At 33.4% G+C, this 14935-nt stretch overlaps 3 protein-coding genes across 3 annotated transcripts; all 3 read left to right on the top strand.

Annotated features, from left to right (window-relative positions):
- Positions 1–7641: 7641 nt before the first annotated feature.
- Positions 7642–9206, top strand: LOC112749844 (12-oxophytodienoate reductase 2-like). The gene is made up of 4 exons (XM_025798261.3): positions 7642–7910; positions 7990–8120; positions 8206–8349; positions 8430–9206. Exons 1-4 carry the CDS (start codon positions 7705–7707, stop codon positions 9014–9016), a joined length of 1068 nt encoding a protein of 355 aa, XP_025654046.1. The 5' UTR covers positions 7642–7704; the 3' UTR covers positions 9017–9206.
- A 119-nt stretch (positions 9207–9325) lies between these two features.
- Positions 9326–10408, top strand: LOC112749845 (12-oxophytodienoate reductase 2-like). Its single transcript, XM_025798262.3, has 2 exons — positions 9326–9466; positions 9679–10408. The coding sequence occupies exon 2, from the start codon at positions 9734–9736 to the stop codon at positions 10283–10285; it is 552 nt and encodes a 183-aa protein (XP_025654047.1). The 5' UTR covers positions 9326–9466; positions 9679–9733; the 3' UTR covers positions 10286–10408.
- A 2043-nt stretch (positions 10409–12451) lies between these two features.
- On the top strand, positions 12452–14240 carry LOC112748050 (protein MAIN-LIKE 1-like). The gene is made up of 6 exons (XM_029292907.1): positions 12452–12523; positions 12993–13048; positions 13094–13433; positions 13482–13735; positions 13853–13940; positions 14034–14240. The coding sequence occupies exons 1-6, from the start codon at positions 12452–12454 to the stop codon at positions 14238–14240; spliced, it is 1017 nt and encodes a 338-aa protein (XP_029148740.1).
- Positions 14241–14935: the final 695 nt, after the last annotated feature.

Below are 14935 nucleotides of genomic sequence, written 5' to 3'. Positions count from 1 at the left end.
CTGTAAAAATATGAGAAGAATCAAATTTTGTGGTTCATCTTATTCTTATTTTCATTCTCATTTATGTTTCTGTCAACCATCCCACTTTGGCTGCTTTGCACCAAGTGATAAAGAGCTTTTGTTTGAGGGAGGGGGATGATTTACATTATTTGTTTACCTGAAAGGACTTTGATATTGCAAACATGTTGACTTGTGTGTTTCTTAGCTTTCTTTTCCTTTATTAAGTGTGCACTATGAAGCTTTGCATCGTGTCCCTATATTATGCTGCTTTATGATAAATAATTGTTACTGAGAATAACATGTTATTTTTCTTTTGATAGTTTGTAATATTATCTTTCACATCTTGTCCCTAATTTATCTACATATTTTTAATTTTGAATAAAGTCTAGTATATATATTTTGTTTTGCATGAAAAACTCAGTACAAGGGAAAAGTTGGCTAGACTTGATATTATTTTGGAAGAGTTCTCAAATTGTGTTTTGTGTGGAGAGGTCATAAAAACTGTCCACTGTCTCTTTTTTCAGATGCAAGATTTCATAGAGTATTGTGGGAGCAGCGTTGAAGGAGAAAAAGTCTGGTGTGGCTATGGTTAGGGAATGCTTTGTCATGTTTTGAAACATGGCTAGAACTAAAAATGCCAAATAAAGTAAAAGAGATATGGTGCTTTATCTTTTATGCTATAATTTGGTGTTTTGACATGAATCTCACTTTCTTTGTATGGAACTTTGTGAGTGTAAAAGCATGAAAAGCATTATTAGAGTTTACATTATGTTATTTTGCATGTTTGATCTTGTGTTCATGGTGTCATGGAGCAGAGTTTTTGTAATGTTATGATTGGGTTTATCTATTTTTTTGGGGGAAAAATGTTGGACTAGGTTTCTTGAGGGATAAATTACTGCAATATGCGGTATATGGGAGTTTATAGGGAGGGGAGTTAAAGGATAGAATATAAGCTTGATACTATATTGAATTTTATGTTGGTGCAGCATAGATTGAGATTGGAGAAGTACAAGAGAGATTTGCATTCTTTGCAAAAGGAAAGGAAAAATTTGCAGGCTGTGTGGAGCCCTGAAGGCAAATTAATCACCATTCATGTAAGTTAGTGGAAAAAATTAGTGGAAAAATTATAATTAGTGTTATATCTTGTTTCTAACTTTTTTGTTTCGGTTTTTCTTATTTACAGGAGTGCTGAAATGGTGACCATATGCTACCTTGAGGGCTCAAGAATGTTTTGATGCATAGAGACACTAATCTATGTTAGAACTTTTATGTTTTGGTTGAACTTTTATGTTTTGGTTGAACTTTTATGTTAGAACTTTTATGTTTTGGTTGAACTAATTAATGTACTCACTAGCTAATGTTATTTTGTTTCAAGACAATTTTAGCTAAAAGGATCTTATTTGACTTATGTATGTTTTTGCATATTATATACATGTAAACTTATTTATTAAAAGCGTTAATATATTAGTTAATTTAAAAAATAATTTAGTAAATTATGCATGTAATTTGTAATAAAAAAAGTTACAAAATAATTAATTTGCTTTCGTAACTAAAGAAAAAAATGTTACAAAATCATGTTACATTTTGTAACAAAATTTTTTGATAGGAAAAAAATTGACTGTCACGAAAAATACCTTCAAAATCAAATTTGTTATCACTTTTGTAACGGTTTCTGGTTTTTTGTATCAGAAAAAATTGTTACAAAATATGGTACTGAATTGTAATAGTTCCATTTTTCGTTACAAAAACTTTTTGTAACGGGACTTACTGCAATGGACCCTTTTTTTGTTACAAAAAATTTTTGTTTCAAAATTTTGACGTTTTGTAACAATATTTTTTGTTACAAATACGCCTTTTTCTTGTAGTGAAGGAATGGGTTTCATTTGTTAAATGGATAAAACAATATTGTGCCCCATTTCCTTTTAATTTCGGACCAAGCATATTTGGTCTCATACCAAGACTTTTAATTGGGTTTGTATCACAATTGCTGGCCCATTTAATAAAATACTTGTTTCAGCCACCATTATTACAATAATTTTAACATCAAGGCTGAATGGTTTTAAGCGTATTGAGCTTGTAATAATTCTTCTTTTCTGTTCAGCCCAATAAGAAAACCTGCATTGCAAAATTATTTTGTTCATCATTTAATTCAAGATTAATTTAATAATTTGTAATTAATTATATTAATAATGTTTAGTCATCACTGATATTAATTTAGAGTTTTCCAAACTCATCATATTGAAATTAAAATGAGAGTCAAATATAAAACTAGGGCAAATTACTATATTAAGCTAAGGGGAGGAAAAAATTACATAAATCCGCCAAACCAAAAACTGGTTTATGAATCAACCAAGAGTCATTTATATATAGTTCGAATCAGTCTAATTCGAACTCTAATTACATGTAATTCGAATCACACTGATTCGAACTACTCACACACGCACACACCCACTAATTCGAATCAACCTGATTTGTGATTCGAATTACATCACACACGCTACACATAGTAATTCGAATTGGCCAGATTCGAATTACTCATGATTTAATTCTGTCCATTCTTTTATTAAAAAATTAATAATTGATTAAAAAAATTAATAATTAAAATATATATATTTTATTCCATGCATTAAAAAAAGCTAACAAAATATTTAATTACGAGACTTCTTTAAAATATTAATGAGTTGTGAATTCGAATTTCATACAATACTCTTTTGCCCATTTTTAATAGTTCATGGATATTTTTTAATAAAATTTTTAAATAAATTTATTTAAATTATACCACAAAAAAAATATTTTATTCTATACAAAATAATTTTAAAAAATGGCTTAAAAGATGTTAGGAGTACTATAAAAATTTGTAATGTCCTAATGACTTAGGACATTAAAGAAATACTCTACATAGTCAATAATAATTTAAAAATAAAAAAAAATAGTTATAACTAGTATTTACCTAAATTATTAGAATATTACAAACTTTTATAGTATTCCTAATATTTTTTAAGCCATTTTTTAAAATTGTTTTGCATAGAATAAAGGGTATTTTAAGTCATTTTAAGCCATTTGATAGCTGAGAGCTGTTAGATAAAAATTTAGTCAAATTAGTCAGATCATCTAATGGCTTTCAGCTATCAACTTCACGTGAAGTCAACTGCACCTGAGTTTCCACCATAGGAAAACAATGATAATTGTAAATAATATGAACAATGGAGTAAAAAAGAAAAATAAAATTATAATTATAAATCAAATTATTAATTAATTATTTTTAATTTCAAATTTTAAAATTTGAAAAATAAGGATTAGCAATGAAACCAAATCACAATTAGTACATTTATTACCAATATCACGCTAACCTCCCATTCTCCATTTGTGATCTCCAGTCCACGACAACTTTCTCGCCGCCGCAGACTCATCCCTGCGCCGCTGCATCTCCCCGCCGTTTGTTCCGACGCCGCCCAGCCTCCCGCCGACGCCGTCGAAGCATATCCTCGTCCCGCTTGAATTCCGTAGCAACGTCAGATCGCAGCGCAGCAGCCCCGCGCATCCTCCTTCCTGCTGCCCCGTCGCCGGCCATGCAGACCCCACTACACCCCTTTGTCTTCACCGTCGCAGCTCACCACCACCGTCTATAGCAACAACCACCTCGACACCAACGCATCGTTTAAAGTCATGCAGAATCTTGATATTAGTGTTAACTTACTTAAAAGTGTTAACTTACAATCTTACATATATTTAAAATAGGTTTAATTACTCTGTTGGTTCCTATAGTTTCGCGAAATTTTCAATTAGGTCGCTATACTTTTTTTCCTTTTAATTGAGTCATTGCACCAATTTTTTTTAGAGAAATTCTCCACATACAAGCATTTTTTTATACAAGTCTTTACAAGTGCCCCTTCTTCTTCTTCTTGCGCACGTTTTTCTTCATCTTCCTCTTCTTCTTCTTCTTCTTCTTCTTTTCTTTCGTTTCTTGCCTTCTCTTTCTCTTTCTTCAACCATTACTGCACGTTTTCACTGCACCTTCTTCTTCTTCTTCTTGCTGCACGTTCTTCTTCCTCTTCCTCTTCTTCTTCTTCTTCTTCTTTTCTTTCGTTTCTTGCCTTCTCTTTCTCCTTCTTCAACCGTTACTGCATGTTTTCACTGCACCTTCTTCTTCTTGCTGCACGTTCTTCTTCCTCTTATTCTTCTTTTTCTTCTTTTCTTTCGTTTCTTGCCTTCTCTTTCTCCTTCTTCATTTACGTGCTTTTCTCTCTGTTTTCTTTCTTCGTTATTCTCGATTTCCATTGTTTTTTGACATCAAGCTCTGAAATCATTTTTGAAGAAGAAGAAGCATCAGAAGATGAGGAGGAGAAAGAGAAAGAGTTCTGAATTATGCATAAGGTGTACTTCAACGAATTTTGGGTGTATTTCTTAAATCATTTGGGTGTAGTTTTTGTAATCCTTTGGGTGTATTTCTGTAATCCTTTGGGTGTATTTCTATAATCGTTTGGGTGAAATCCTGTAACTGTTTGGGTGTATTTCTGTAATTCTTTGGGTGTATTTCTGTAATCGTTTGAGTGTATTTCTGTAATCGTTTGGGTGTATTTCTGAAGTTCCATTATCTTCAAATTTGGCAAGAAACTCATTTTTATGGAGGAAGAAGAAGAAGAGTCATTTATAATCCATGGTGAGTAGCGCGCTTTGGAAACAGGAAGTGGTTGAATAACGTGCGTTTATTTACTCTTGAATGTGGGAGTGTAATGCGTGCTTTTTGTTGGGCTTGTACCAACTTGTAAGACTTGTAAGCCAAAAAGACTTGTATGTGTAGCAGGCCTCTTTTTTTTTTAATTGGTCCCTATACTTTTTTTTCTTTTATTTAGGTCCCTATACCAATTTCTTTTTTAGTTGGGTCCCTATAAAATTAAGCCAATTACTACTAAGATGGACTTAATTGAAAAAAAATTTAGTATAGGGACCCAATTAAAAAGAAAAAAAATATAGGGACTTAATTGAAAATTTTACGAAATTATAAGGACCAACAGAGTAATTAAACTTTTAAAATATTAGTGTTATAATTATTGACAGAATGACATTATAATAAATTAATTATAATTATTATATTCAATAAAGTAAGTTAACTAATATTTTTAAATATATTATGTAAAAAATTATAACACTTTTAAAATTCATTAATCAAAATACATAAAACATAAAAAATTAATATAAATTAAAACAAAATCAATTCATTTATTTTAATCAAATCAAATAATAAATATAATTAATGCTTTATAGTTAATGTAATCAAATAATATATAATAAATATAATGGATAATAGATTTAGTCTGAATTTATACCTAATGAGTTTAATAACAATCATTACCGACTTAATAACTAAACGGTCATAACATCCATGTCAATATCATTTATTAATTTTTTACTTATAAAAACACTTTTTATATAACCAAATTAAATTAATCGAGTGATTAGTTCACTTCTTTACTTAAATAAGTGTTTGAAGTTCGAATAATATATTAAAGAAAAGTCCAAAATAGAATTATAATAAATGAATAACATATGAGCTTTTATGTTTCATATAAACTTGTCATGTCATCTATAACAACATAAAAAAATATCATAAAGAATATAACATCTATATAATTACTCTAGCATTAATCTCCAAAATTCACATATTAAATTTGTAACAGTTCAAACCACTCACTAGTACGATATTGTCTGTTTTGGCACACAAGTCCTCACAGTTTTGTCTTTGGTGATAGGGATGATAGCCGAAACCATCCACACTCACTCGTCAAAACGCGTTATGCTAGAAAGAGGTATTCACACCCTTATAAGGCATGTTTCGTTCCTCTCCCCAACCGATGTGAGACCTTACAAAATTATGTAACTCTAAAAAAAAAAGTTAATTCATATCAATGGTTTAAATTCTAATATTGCATATCTTATTTAAAAAATAAATTTCATTTTATGAAAATTTACTATCTATCTATTTATCAATCTGTCAATTTATTTATAATGTATAAAAAAAAACTAAATAATAACACAATAAACACTTGATATATTAGATAACTTCTAATATTGTCACATAAATATTTTAGTGAAATTGTTATTTTATAATTTTTCTATCATCATATTATTTTTTTATTTTTTTACTTTTTATTTTTATATAGGTTACTTTATACTTAATAGTAATGTTATTTTTTTAATAGATATGAATTAGTTAATAAAATCAAATTCATTTTCTATTTCTATTCTCACATATATTCATATTTATTATATAAATTAACATTCAATTCAAACTTTTTTTTATTTTTATCTTCTATCACATGTTCTTATGCCTTTTACTCTTTTTTTTCTATCATTACTATTATTTTGCACAATTATTTAAAAAATTTTATTGATGATCACAATTCTTTATTTTAGTTTGCTACACATTTATTCACTATATGCTAGGCGATAAACTTCTAAAACATTATAACGTATAAAATTCTTATAATGTTTTTAAGTTCTCTTTTGCTATTTAAGATTTAATTGTGTTTATCATTTATATATTGTTTTTGTCATTTATATATTACTTTTATTTTTAATAATTTGTATTTTTTTAATATTATTTAGTTATAATAATAATGTTAAAAAAGCAAGATGTCATGATTTATGGATGTTATTTTCAATATATAAAACATTATACTCATATTTGCATTGCATCTTAAAATTTCATTCTTACACTATAATATTTGAGTTTGTTAAATATATATATTACGTGATAAATTTTTTTAAACACTAAAATGTATAATGTCTTTATAATTTAATTTAGATTTAATATTAAAATTTAAAAAATTTTATTAAATAATTTTTTATGTATAAAATTAATTAATTTTAGTTATGCACATGGCGCGAGTTTAACCCTAGTTAGCTGAAGGCGAGGTAAACTAAAAAGATGAAAGGAAAGAAAAGAAAATCCAAAACTGAGAATGAAAAAGGAGGAACCTAGACGATCTATTGCTAATTGTTATCATACAGTTGACAGTTGTGGTGGATGCATCCTGTATGATGGCCTCGTCCTAGCTTATGATTATTTGACCAAATCAAGTAATTAAATAAGAGGAATGCTAGCGCTAGTAATTTTGGTATTTTGTAACCATCAATTGATTATTAATAGTGTTTTTAATGGTGTGAAATTACATTTAATGATGGGAGATCACTCACTTTTCCATTAAATAATAGTAGTTTCTTTTTATTTTTGTTTCTTACTCATATTATTTAATAATTTATTTTGTTCCCTTAAATCTTGTATGATTTGACTTTATAAGATAAATGAATGGAGACTACTATAACAAGCTATAATGAAGGCAATATTTATTTATAAGGAGTGTTAGGACGCGAGCAACTTCTGTGAGTAGTCATTAATAATATTTTTTATAGTGTGAGATTTTATCTAATGATATAAAATTACTCACTTTTAATTTGTTACTGGCCAAAATTTAATAAAGTTATTAAACTCCTTTATTTATTGTGGGTGCTGGGGCTTCAAACGCAATGGTAGACGTCATCATCCGCACACCACACTTGAAAGTAGTTCAAACTTTGATATCTGATTCTCTTTTATTCTTCGTTGCATCCTCCTTCTATAAATAGTAATACCCCTTTATTAATTTTCATTTGACTCACTCAATAATACTTAACAGTTAACACAATCTGATCTGATTCCCACAAATGGTTGCCATGGAGAATCCTCTTGTTAGCCCTTATAAGATGGGCAAGTTCAATTTATCCCACAGGGTGGTGTTGGCACCACTCACCAGACAAAGATCCTACAACCATGTTCCTCAGTCCCATGCTGCCTTGTACTACTCTCAGAGAGCTTCCAAGGGAGGCCTTCTCATATCTGAAGCTACTGTCATCTCTCTCTCTTCTCAATGGTACACACCCTTCCACAACTTGTTCCTATAAATAAACTTTTCTTTTCATATCATATCTTACAAGCTAGTTGCTATGCAGGTATCCCAACATACCGGCAATATGGACTAAGGAGCAGGTCCAAGCATGGAAGCCTATTGTAGATGCTGTCCATGCCAAAGGTGGCATCTTCTTTTGTCAGATTGGCCACGTTGGAAGGGTTTATGATCCAGGTATATATTCTTATTCTCCACCTTACCAATTAAACTTTATTACCATATGCATGTGCCTATTTTTCATGTATGTTGTTTTCAACAGAGTATCATCCAGACGGGCAAGAGTTAATATCCTCCACGGACAAGCCACTCACACAGTTCACACCACCTAGGAGGCTAAGAACAGAAGAAATTTCACATGTTATCAATGACTTTCGACTTGCTGCTAGGAATGCTATAGAAGCTGGTAATTAAGCTTATTCAAAATATTACAAATTTGCAATCCACTAAGAATTTATAAAGCATGAACTTATCTATCGAATGTAGGTTTTGATGGGGTTGAGATCCATGGCGCTCACGGCTTTTTACTGGAGCAATTTATGAAAGACAAGGTGAATGATCGAACGGATGAGTACGGTGGATCGCTTGAGAATCGTTGTCGTTTCACTTTGGAAGTTGTTGAAGCTATTGTGAATGAGATAGGAGCAGAAAGAGTTGGAATTAGACTATCACCTTATGCAGATTATGCAGAATCTGGAGACTCCAATCCAGAAGCATTGGGGCTTTATTTGGTTAATGCCCTCAACAAATATGGTATTCTCTACTGTCACATGGTTGAACCAAGAATGAAAACTGTAGGAGAAAAAGTTGAAAGCCCTCACAGCCTTGTGCAGATGAGAAAAGCCTTCAATGGCACTTTTATTGTTGCTGGAGGATATGACAGAGAAGATGGGATCAAAGCTATAAGAGAAAACAGGACAGATCTTGTTGCATATGGTCGTTTGTTCTTGGCTAATCCAGATTTGCCAAAGAGATTTGCACTTGATCATGCTCCTCTCAACAAATACAATCGCCAAACATTCTACACTTCTGATCCTGTTATTGGTTATACTGATTATCCATTTCTTGAATGAACTCATGTTTCATAATTTTTGTTTAGTAGTTCGATAAGGACGATGATGCTACATAATTTTTTGGGTCATTGCTTAGAATCAAGTTTATATATAGTGCACAAGGTTCAAGATTTAGCACATAGCATGTAACTACTATGTATTTGTAATTTGTTTGCAATAATCTTAATATGGCCCAACAATTACGCAAGAATATCGTGCAATTCAACAATAAAACAAGGCTTGCATTATGCACTACTAATACAATTGTGGGGAAAGAAAATCAAAGCTTTTAAACTAAGTGAGAGACTTTTCAAATTACATTGACTAAATAAAGAAAAAGATGGTTCCAGTATAAAGAGGTGGACTTTTTTATTTAGACAAAAAGACAAAAACCAAGGCCGCTAAGCATCCAGGAAATTCCTCAAGTTATCAACGACTTCAGACTTGCTGCTAGAAATGCTATTCGAGCTGGTAACTTAATTAATTGCATGGAAACATCTTCATGTGTGAAATTTTAATTTTGTGAATATATATCCAAATAAATCTTTAAAAAATTTTGCATAATGTTTTTGTCTCTAAATTTTTTTATTATATTGAGGTTATTGAACTTTAAAAAATAAGATATAAATTAACTGTTATTTTTATTTAGACAAATAAATCCTATTCGGATATACTCTTTTTAGGTTTTGATGGAGTGGAGATCCATGGGGATCACGGCTACCTACTTGAGCGCAGTTTATGAAAGACAAAGTGAATGACCGAACAGATGAATACGGTGGATCCCTTGACAACCGTTGTCGATTTCCATTAGAAGTTGTTGAGGCAGTTGTGAATGAGATAGGAGCTGAAAGAGTTGGAATCAGACTATCACCTTATGCAGAGTATCTAGATTGTGGAGACTCCAACCCTGAAGCATTGGGGCTTTACATGGTTAATGCACTCAACAAATATGGTATTCTCTACTGTCACATGGTTGAACCGAGAATGATAACCGTTGGAGAAAAAGGTGAATGCCCTCACAGTTTGGTTCCAATGAGAAAGGCCTTCAATGGCACTTTTATAGTTGCTGGAGGGTACGATAGAGAAGATGGGAACAAAGCCATAGGTGAGGACAGGGCAGATCTTGTTGCTTATGGTCGTTGGTTCTTGTCTAATCCGGATTTGCCAAAGAGATTCGCACTTAATGCACCTCTCAACGAGTATAATCGCCAAACGTTCTATACATCTGATCCTGTTATTGGTTATACTGACTATCCATTTCTTGATGATGCTGCTGCTTCCCCTATGTAATGCAAAGTCGATTATTCTCACTAGATTCAAAATATTGTGTAACAAACTTGGTTTTCTAATGCCATATGAGCATTGTGTTAAGTGTTAACATTAATAGATTATATTATACTTCCTGTGTAAAAATAGTGTAATTATATTTCACCTGCTTTAAGCCCCAACGCAAAAAAATTCGGTTGAAGTAAATCTGCTTTGCTGATTTTTCGATATAGCTTGCTAGACTAGAAAGAACTAATAATAATTCCTTTCCAAAAAAAAAAAATTAATAATTCATCTCTGATTTTGTTTGTCTTCTTATAAAAGTTTGGAAAACTACAATGTCTGGCCAACAAATCACTGAAAGTGGGTGGGTAAGTCCCGTAAGGGACTGGTCAACTCAAACCTCTCTCGAATCTCATTGCAATTATAGAATTAATATTACACTATTCAATAAAATAAAAAATGAAGATATAAGCGAGAGAAAGAGTTAAAGTAATATTTATTGTGAAAAAGATAGTAAAATCATGATTTGGATACGTGAGAAGAAGACTCACAGAATATTCAATCAGAAAAGTGGATGAAATGAAAAATAGACATGAAGTGAAAGGCACAGGAAGACTTAAGAAAATCATTTATAAGATGGTTAAATAAAATCTATATGTAAACAGTTTCTTTGTAGATATAATATATAATAGAATTTATTGGATTGTTTGATTCATGTAGTTGATCATATCTAGTGGCCTGAGACGAGACTTTGTTATTATTATTGTTGACCTAAAATAATAAGTATTATCCACGTATTGGCGAACCCATTTGAGAATTAGGAGAGACATGATCTTTGGTGGTATATCTAGGGGTGACAATGGGTAGAGCGGGTTTTGAATCCATCTCTAACTCTATTCGCGGGATAAAATTTTTATATAAACTCAACATTATTTTACCTGCAAGTTGAGAATATCTCAATCCTAATTCTACATGTTTTTAACCCGTGGATACCCAACTCTACCCATAGGTTATAAAAAATATGCAACATTATTATATAACTTGATGATAATTTAAATAGAAAATTTTACTCCCCTCTCCTCTATTTATAAAATGTACACTCCCCTCCCACCTCCCTTATAACTTTTAAAAAATCTTCTCTTTAATCCATTTAAAATTTTGTGTTAACTAACATTAATTTTGCCCTTTTTTAAGAAAAAATAAATTATGTTTTACAAAAATACTCTTTAACAAAAATTTTATTTTTTGTGATTAAATTTTTTTTACCAAAATACCGTTTAACAAATTATTTTTTATTGATTAATTTTTTTAATATTTTTTTTAAAATTTTTAATGATTAATTTTTTTTAAGATATCCTTCAATAATATTTTAATTATTAAGGAACTTATTTTGTAAAAATGTAAAGAAATGAGATGTAAAATTTTTTAAATTTAAAATTTATCCATCTCAACTTATTTTTAAGTTTTGATAAAGCTGTTAATAACTTTTAATAATTCTATAAAACAAATTATTTATTAATATTAATTGTCATACATATTAACAATGGTAAGATTTTTTAATTTAATGTTAAAATAATATACATTGACATCAAAAAATTAATAATAAAGTATAAAAATAATTGTTAACAAAAATTTTAGTAAAATCACAATTTAATAATTAAAAATTTATTGAAAGATATCTTAGGAAAAAAAATGTAATCATTAAAAAAATTTTAGGGTAAAAAATCCAAATGAGCCAAGGGTGTCTCATATTTACCGAAATCCGCCAAATGAAAATCTGAGACATCAATCCACCAGAAGACAATATTATATAATTCGAATCAAAAGAGTTCGAATTAGGGTTACACATAGTTCGAATTGATTCAATTCGAATTACTCCCAAGCACAAATCGCATGTAATTCGAATCAAGTTTTCTCGAATTAACAAAGGCAAGTTCGAATTAAATCAACTCGAATTACATGGAGAAGGGAACACGAATGGAGTTCGAATCATATTGATTCGAATTAGGTTATTTTGGTAACAATAAGTAATTCGAATCAAGTTGATTCGAATTATAAGGGTTTCGGCTATATAAGGAGTTCGAACCAAGTTCATTCGAATCACTTTCTCATTCTCATACCCCACCAAATCCCAGAGAAAACGACCAACATTCAGGCCGAGTAAGACCGGAGCGGCATATTCAGGCGATGGGGGACGATCCGGGGAGGCTTTATCGGTTGGATGGAGTTGCTCATATCGCCAGGGTGATCAACGACGAGGTTAGTGGTTTCTGATTTTGCGCTGTTTATAGTGTTTGTTGTTAATGGTAGTGGTTGATGAAAGCGGTTTATGATAGTGATATTTGTTCGTAGTTTATGATAGTGGTTTTATGATAGTGGTATTTGTTAATGGTTTTTGATAGTGGTTTATGTTATTGTTAGTGGTTTAGGATAGTGGTGTAGGCCGGTGGTTTTTGTTAATGGTTTTTGATAGTGGTTTATGTTAGTGTTAGCGGTTTAGGATAGTGGTAAAGGCTAGTAGTTTTTGTTAGTGGTTTTTTATAGTGGTTTTAGTGACTGTTAGTGGTTTGTAGAACCGGTGTTTGTCTGCCGTTTATGTATGCAATATTGGTCGCTGGTTTAATATATGTTGTATCCCACGATTACTTTTTTGGTTCTCTATGAAATGAATTGTATATGTTAGTGGTTTGTGAATCTGTTCTAATTATGCGGTTCATCTACTGCCCAGCCTCGGCGTTGCATATCCAGCGTTAGGCGGCAGCAGGGGATGCGTCTTGATGAGAGGTACGTTCCGTACTTGCAGATGGCCGGTTTGTACCATCTTGCGAGACTGAACGATAGATGGTTCCGACTAGACGAGCCCATTGTCAGTGCATTCGTCGAGAGGTGGCGGCTTGAGACGCACACCTTCCACATGTCGTTCGGAGAGTGCACCATCACGCTTCAGGACGTCGCATACCAGCTGGGGTTGCTGGTGGATGGACATTACGTCAGTGGTTGCCTGACAGACTTCCACCTATACATTGAGGGTGGGAGGCCAGCTTGGCAGTGGTTCCATGAGTTGCTCGGTGTTTTACCTCCTGAGAACCAAATTCAGAAATTCGCAGTCAACTGCACCTGGTTCCAGGAGACATTTGGAGAGTGTCCCGACGGGGCTGATGAGGAGACAGTTAGGCGCTTTGCCCGTGCCTATATCATGATGTTGTTGGGCATGCAGCTGTTTGCCGACAAGTCCGGCAATCGTATACACATCAGATGGCTGCCCTTTGTTGCTAGGCTTGACGAGATGGGTGGCTATAGTTGGGGGTCGGCGGCACTAGCATGGTTGTACCGGTGCCTGTGCCGAGTCGCCAACAGACATGTCGTGAAGTTGGCAGGGCCTTTACAGTTACTGCAGTCTTGGATCTTTTGGAGGTTTCCTTCTTTTAGGCCTCCTGGGTATGATGCGTTTAGCTGGCCCCTTGCCTCAAGGTACCGTTATTGTTTTGTATTATGTATCCTTATTGTATTTATTTTCAATTATGCAAGCAATTTCATGGCTTTTAGAATGACTCATGAATGCATTTACGTGTTTAACTTGATACGCAGGTGGTCTGGTTACAATCCTAGGATTAGCAACAAGGGACCACGGGTGCAGATGGCTCGCCTGAAGATCGACTTGTTACAGCCTCGAGATGTAAGTACGCTGAGCCCATATCTATATCCAGTCGTTCTTTCAGTTTATATGGTCTAACAGAAACGTCAAATTGATTTTATTTGGTTATTTCAGTTCATATGGATGCCCTATAGCGCACTCGACGTCATCTATGTTGTCCATCTGGAGGTCTTGGAGCCTCGGCATACGATGTTATGGCGGTGTGTGACGTCCCTGATATATTTTGCGGTGGTTGAGTGGCATCAGGTTGATAGAGTGTTACCGCAGTTTGGCGGCGTTCAGCCCCCACTGCATCCCGCCCTGAACATCGATTTTTCTTGATGTCGAAGGACGGGAGAGGAGGTGACCGTTGGTTCCCGTTGCACTTACCTGACTGGCATCTTCACTGGCAGAATCGTGCGGAGCACATTTTATAGTTCGACATCGTGGCCAACCCGGGTCCCTCGCTTGATTTCTTGGCATGGTGGTATCGGCACGGAAAGATGTTCCTGTCGCCCGAGATGTACTTGGGGGATCCGAGAGGTATTCCTATTCCAGATGAGGCGACGCAGAGGGGTGCCGGCCGAGTTCCTGATATGGACCGAGTCGACGATGTTCCTGACAGACGTCGTGTTGAGAGGAGAGCTCGATACACTTTACTAGGTATTGACTGAATTGTTGACCGGTACCCAGCTGTGCCTCGGCCTCCCTCCCCTTACGGACAAATAGCTCCGCCAACCTTGCATATGTGGCCTTGACCAGTGAGCACACGGGGAGGTTCCTTACCCCCTTCAGGATTGAATTCACACACTCAGAAATGTTGGTCGTCATGTGCCCGAATCTCCGACCCTCATCACAATATTGTGTCCACATGGAATACTCAATCCGGTTCGCCCAGTCACACATTGCCGGATTTTCAGAGCGCAGAATGTCAAACCAGTAGTCGAACTCCACTTCAGTCTTCGCATATGCGGCGTTCACAAGAAGCCTCCGGGCGTCTTTGCCCTTGAAGGTGAGGGAAAAATTTGCTGCTACGT

The sequence above is a fragment of the Arachis hypogaea genome, chromosome 15 (genome assembly GCF_003086295.3).
Source record: "Arachis hypogaea cultivar Tifrunner chromosome 15, arahy.Tifrunner.gnm2.J5K5, whole genome shotgun sequence".
In the NCBI taxonomy this organism is placed as follows: Eukaryota; Viridiplantae; Streptophyta; class Magnoliopsida; order Fabales; family Fabaceae; genus Arachis; species Arachis hypogaea.
This window is presented reverse-complemented; position numbering and strand designations above follow the sequence as displayed.

Excerpts from the sequence above, each read along its gene's own strand:
- LOC112749844 (XM_025798261.3), top strand. The coding sequence starts at position 7,705 with ATGGTTGCCATGGAGAATCCTCTTGTTAGCCCTTATAAGATGGGCAAG. Across the intron at positions 7,911-7,989 it reads ATCTCTCTCTCTTCTCAATG|GTATCCCAACATACCGGCAA; the intron begins GTACACACCCTT and ends GTTGCTATGCAG. Across the intron at positions 8,121-8,205 it reads TGGAAGGGTTTATGATCCAG|AGTATCATCCAGACGGGCAA; the intron begins GTATATATTCTT and ends TGTTTTCAACAG.
- LOC112748050 (XM_029292907.1), top strand. The coding sequence starts at position 12,452 with ATGGGGGACGATCCGGGGAGGCTTTATCGGTTGGATGGAGTTGCTCAT. Across the intron at positions 13,049-13,093 it reads GGGATGCGTCTTGATGAGAG|ACTGAACGATAGATGGTTCC; the intron begins GTACGTTCCGTA and ends CCATCTTGCGAG. Across the intron at positions 13,941-14,033 it reads ACTTGTTACAGCCTCGAGAT|TTCATATGGATGCCCTATAG; the intron begins GTAAGTACGCTG and ends TGGTTATTTCAG.
- LOC112749845 (XM_025798262.3), top strand. The coding sequence starts at position 9,734 with ATGAAAGACAAAGTGAATGACCGAACAGATGAATACGGTGGATCCCTT.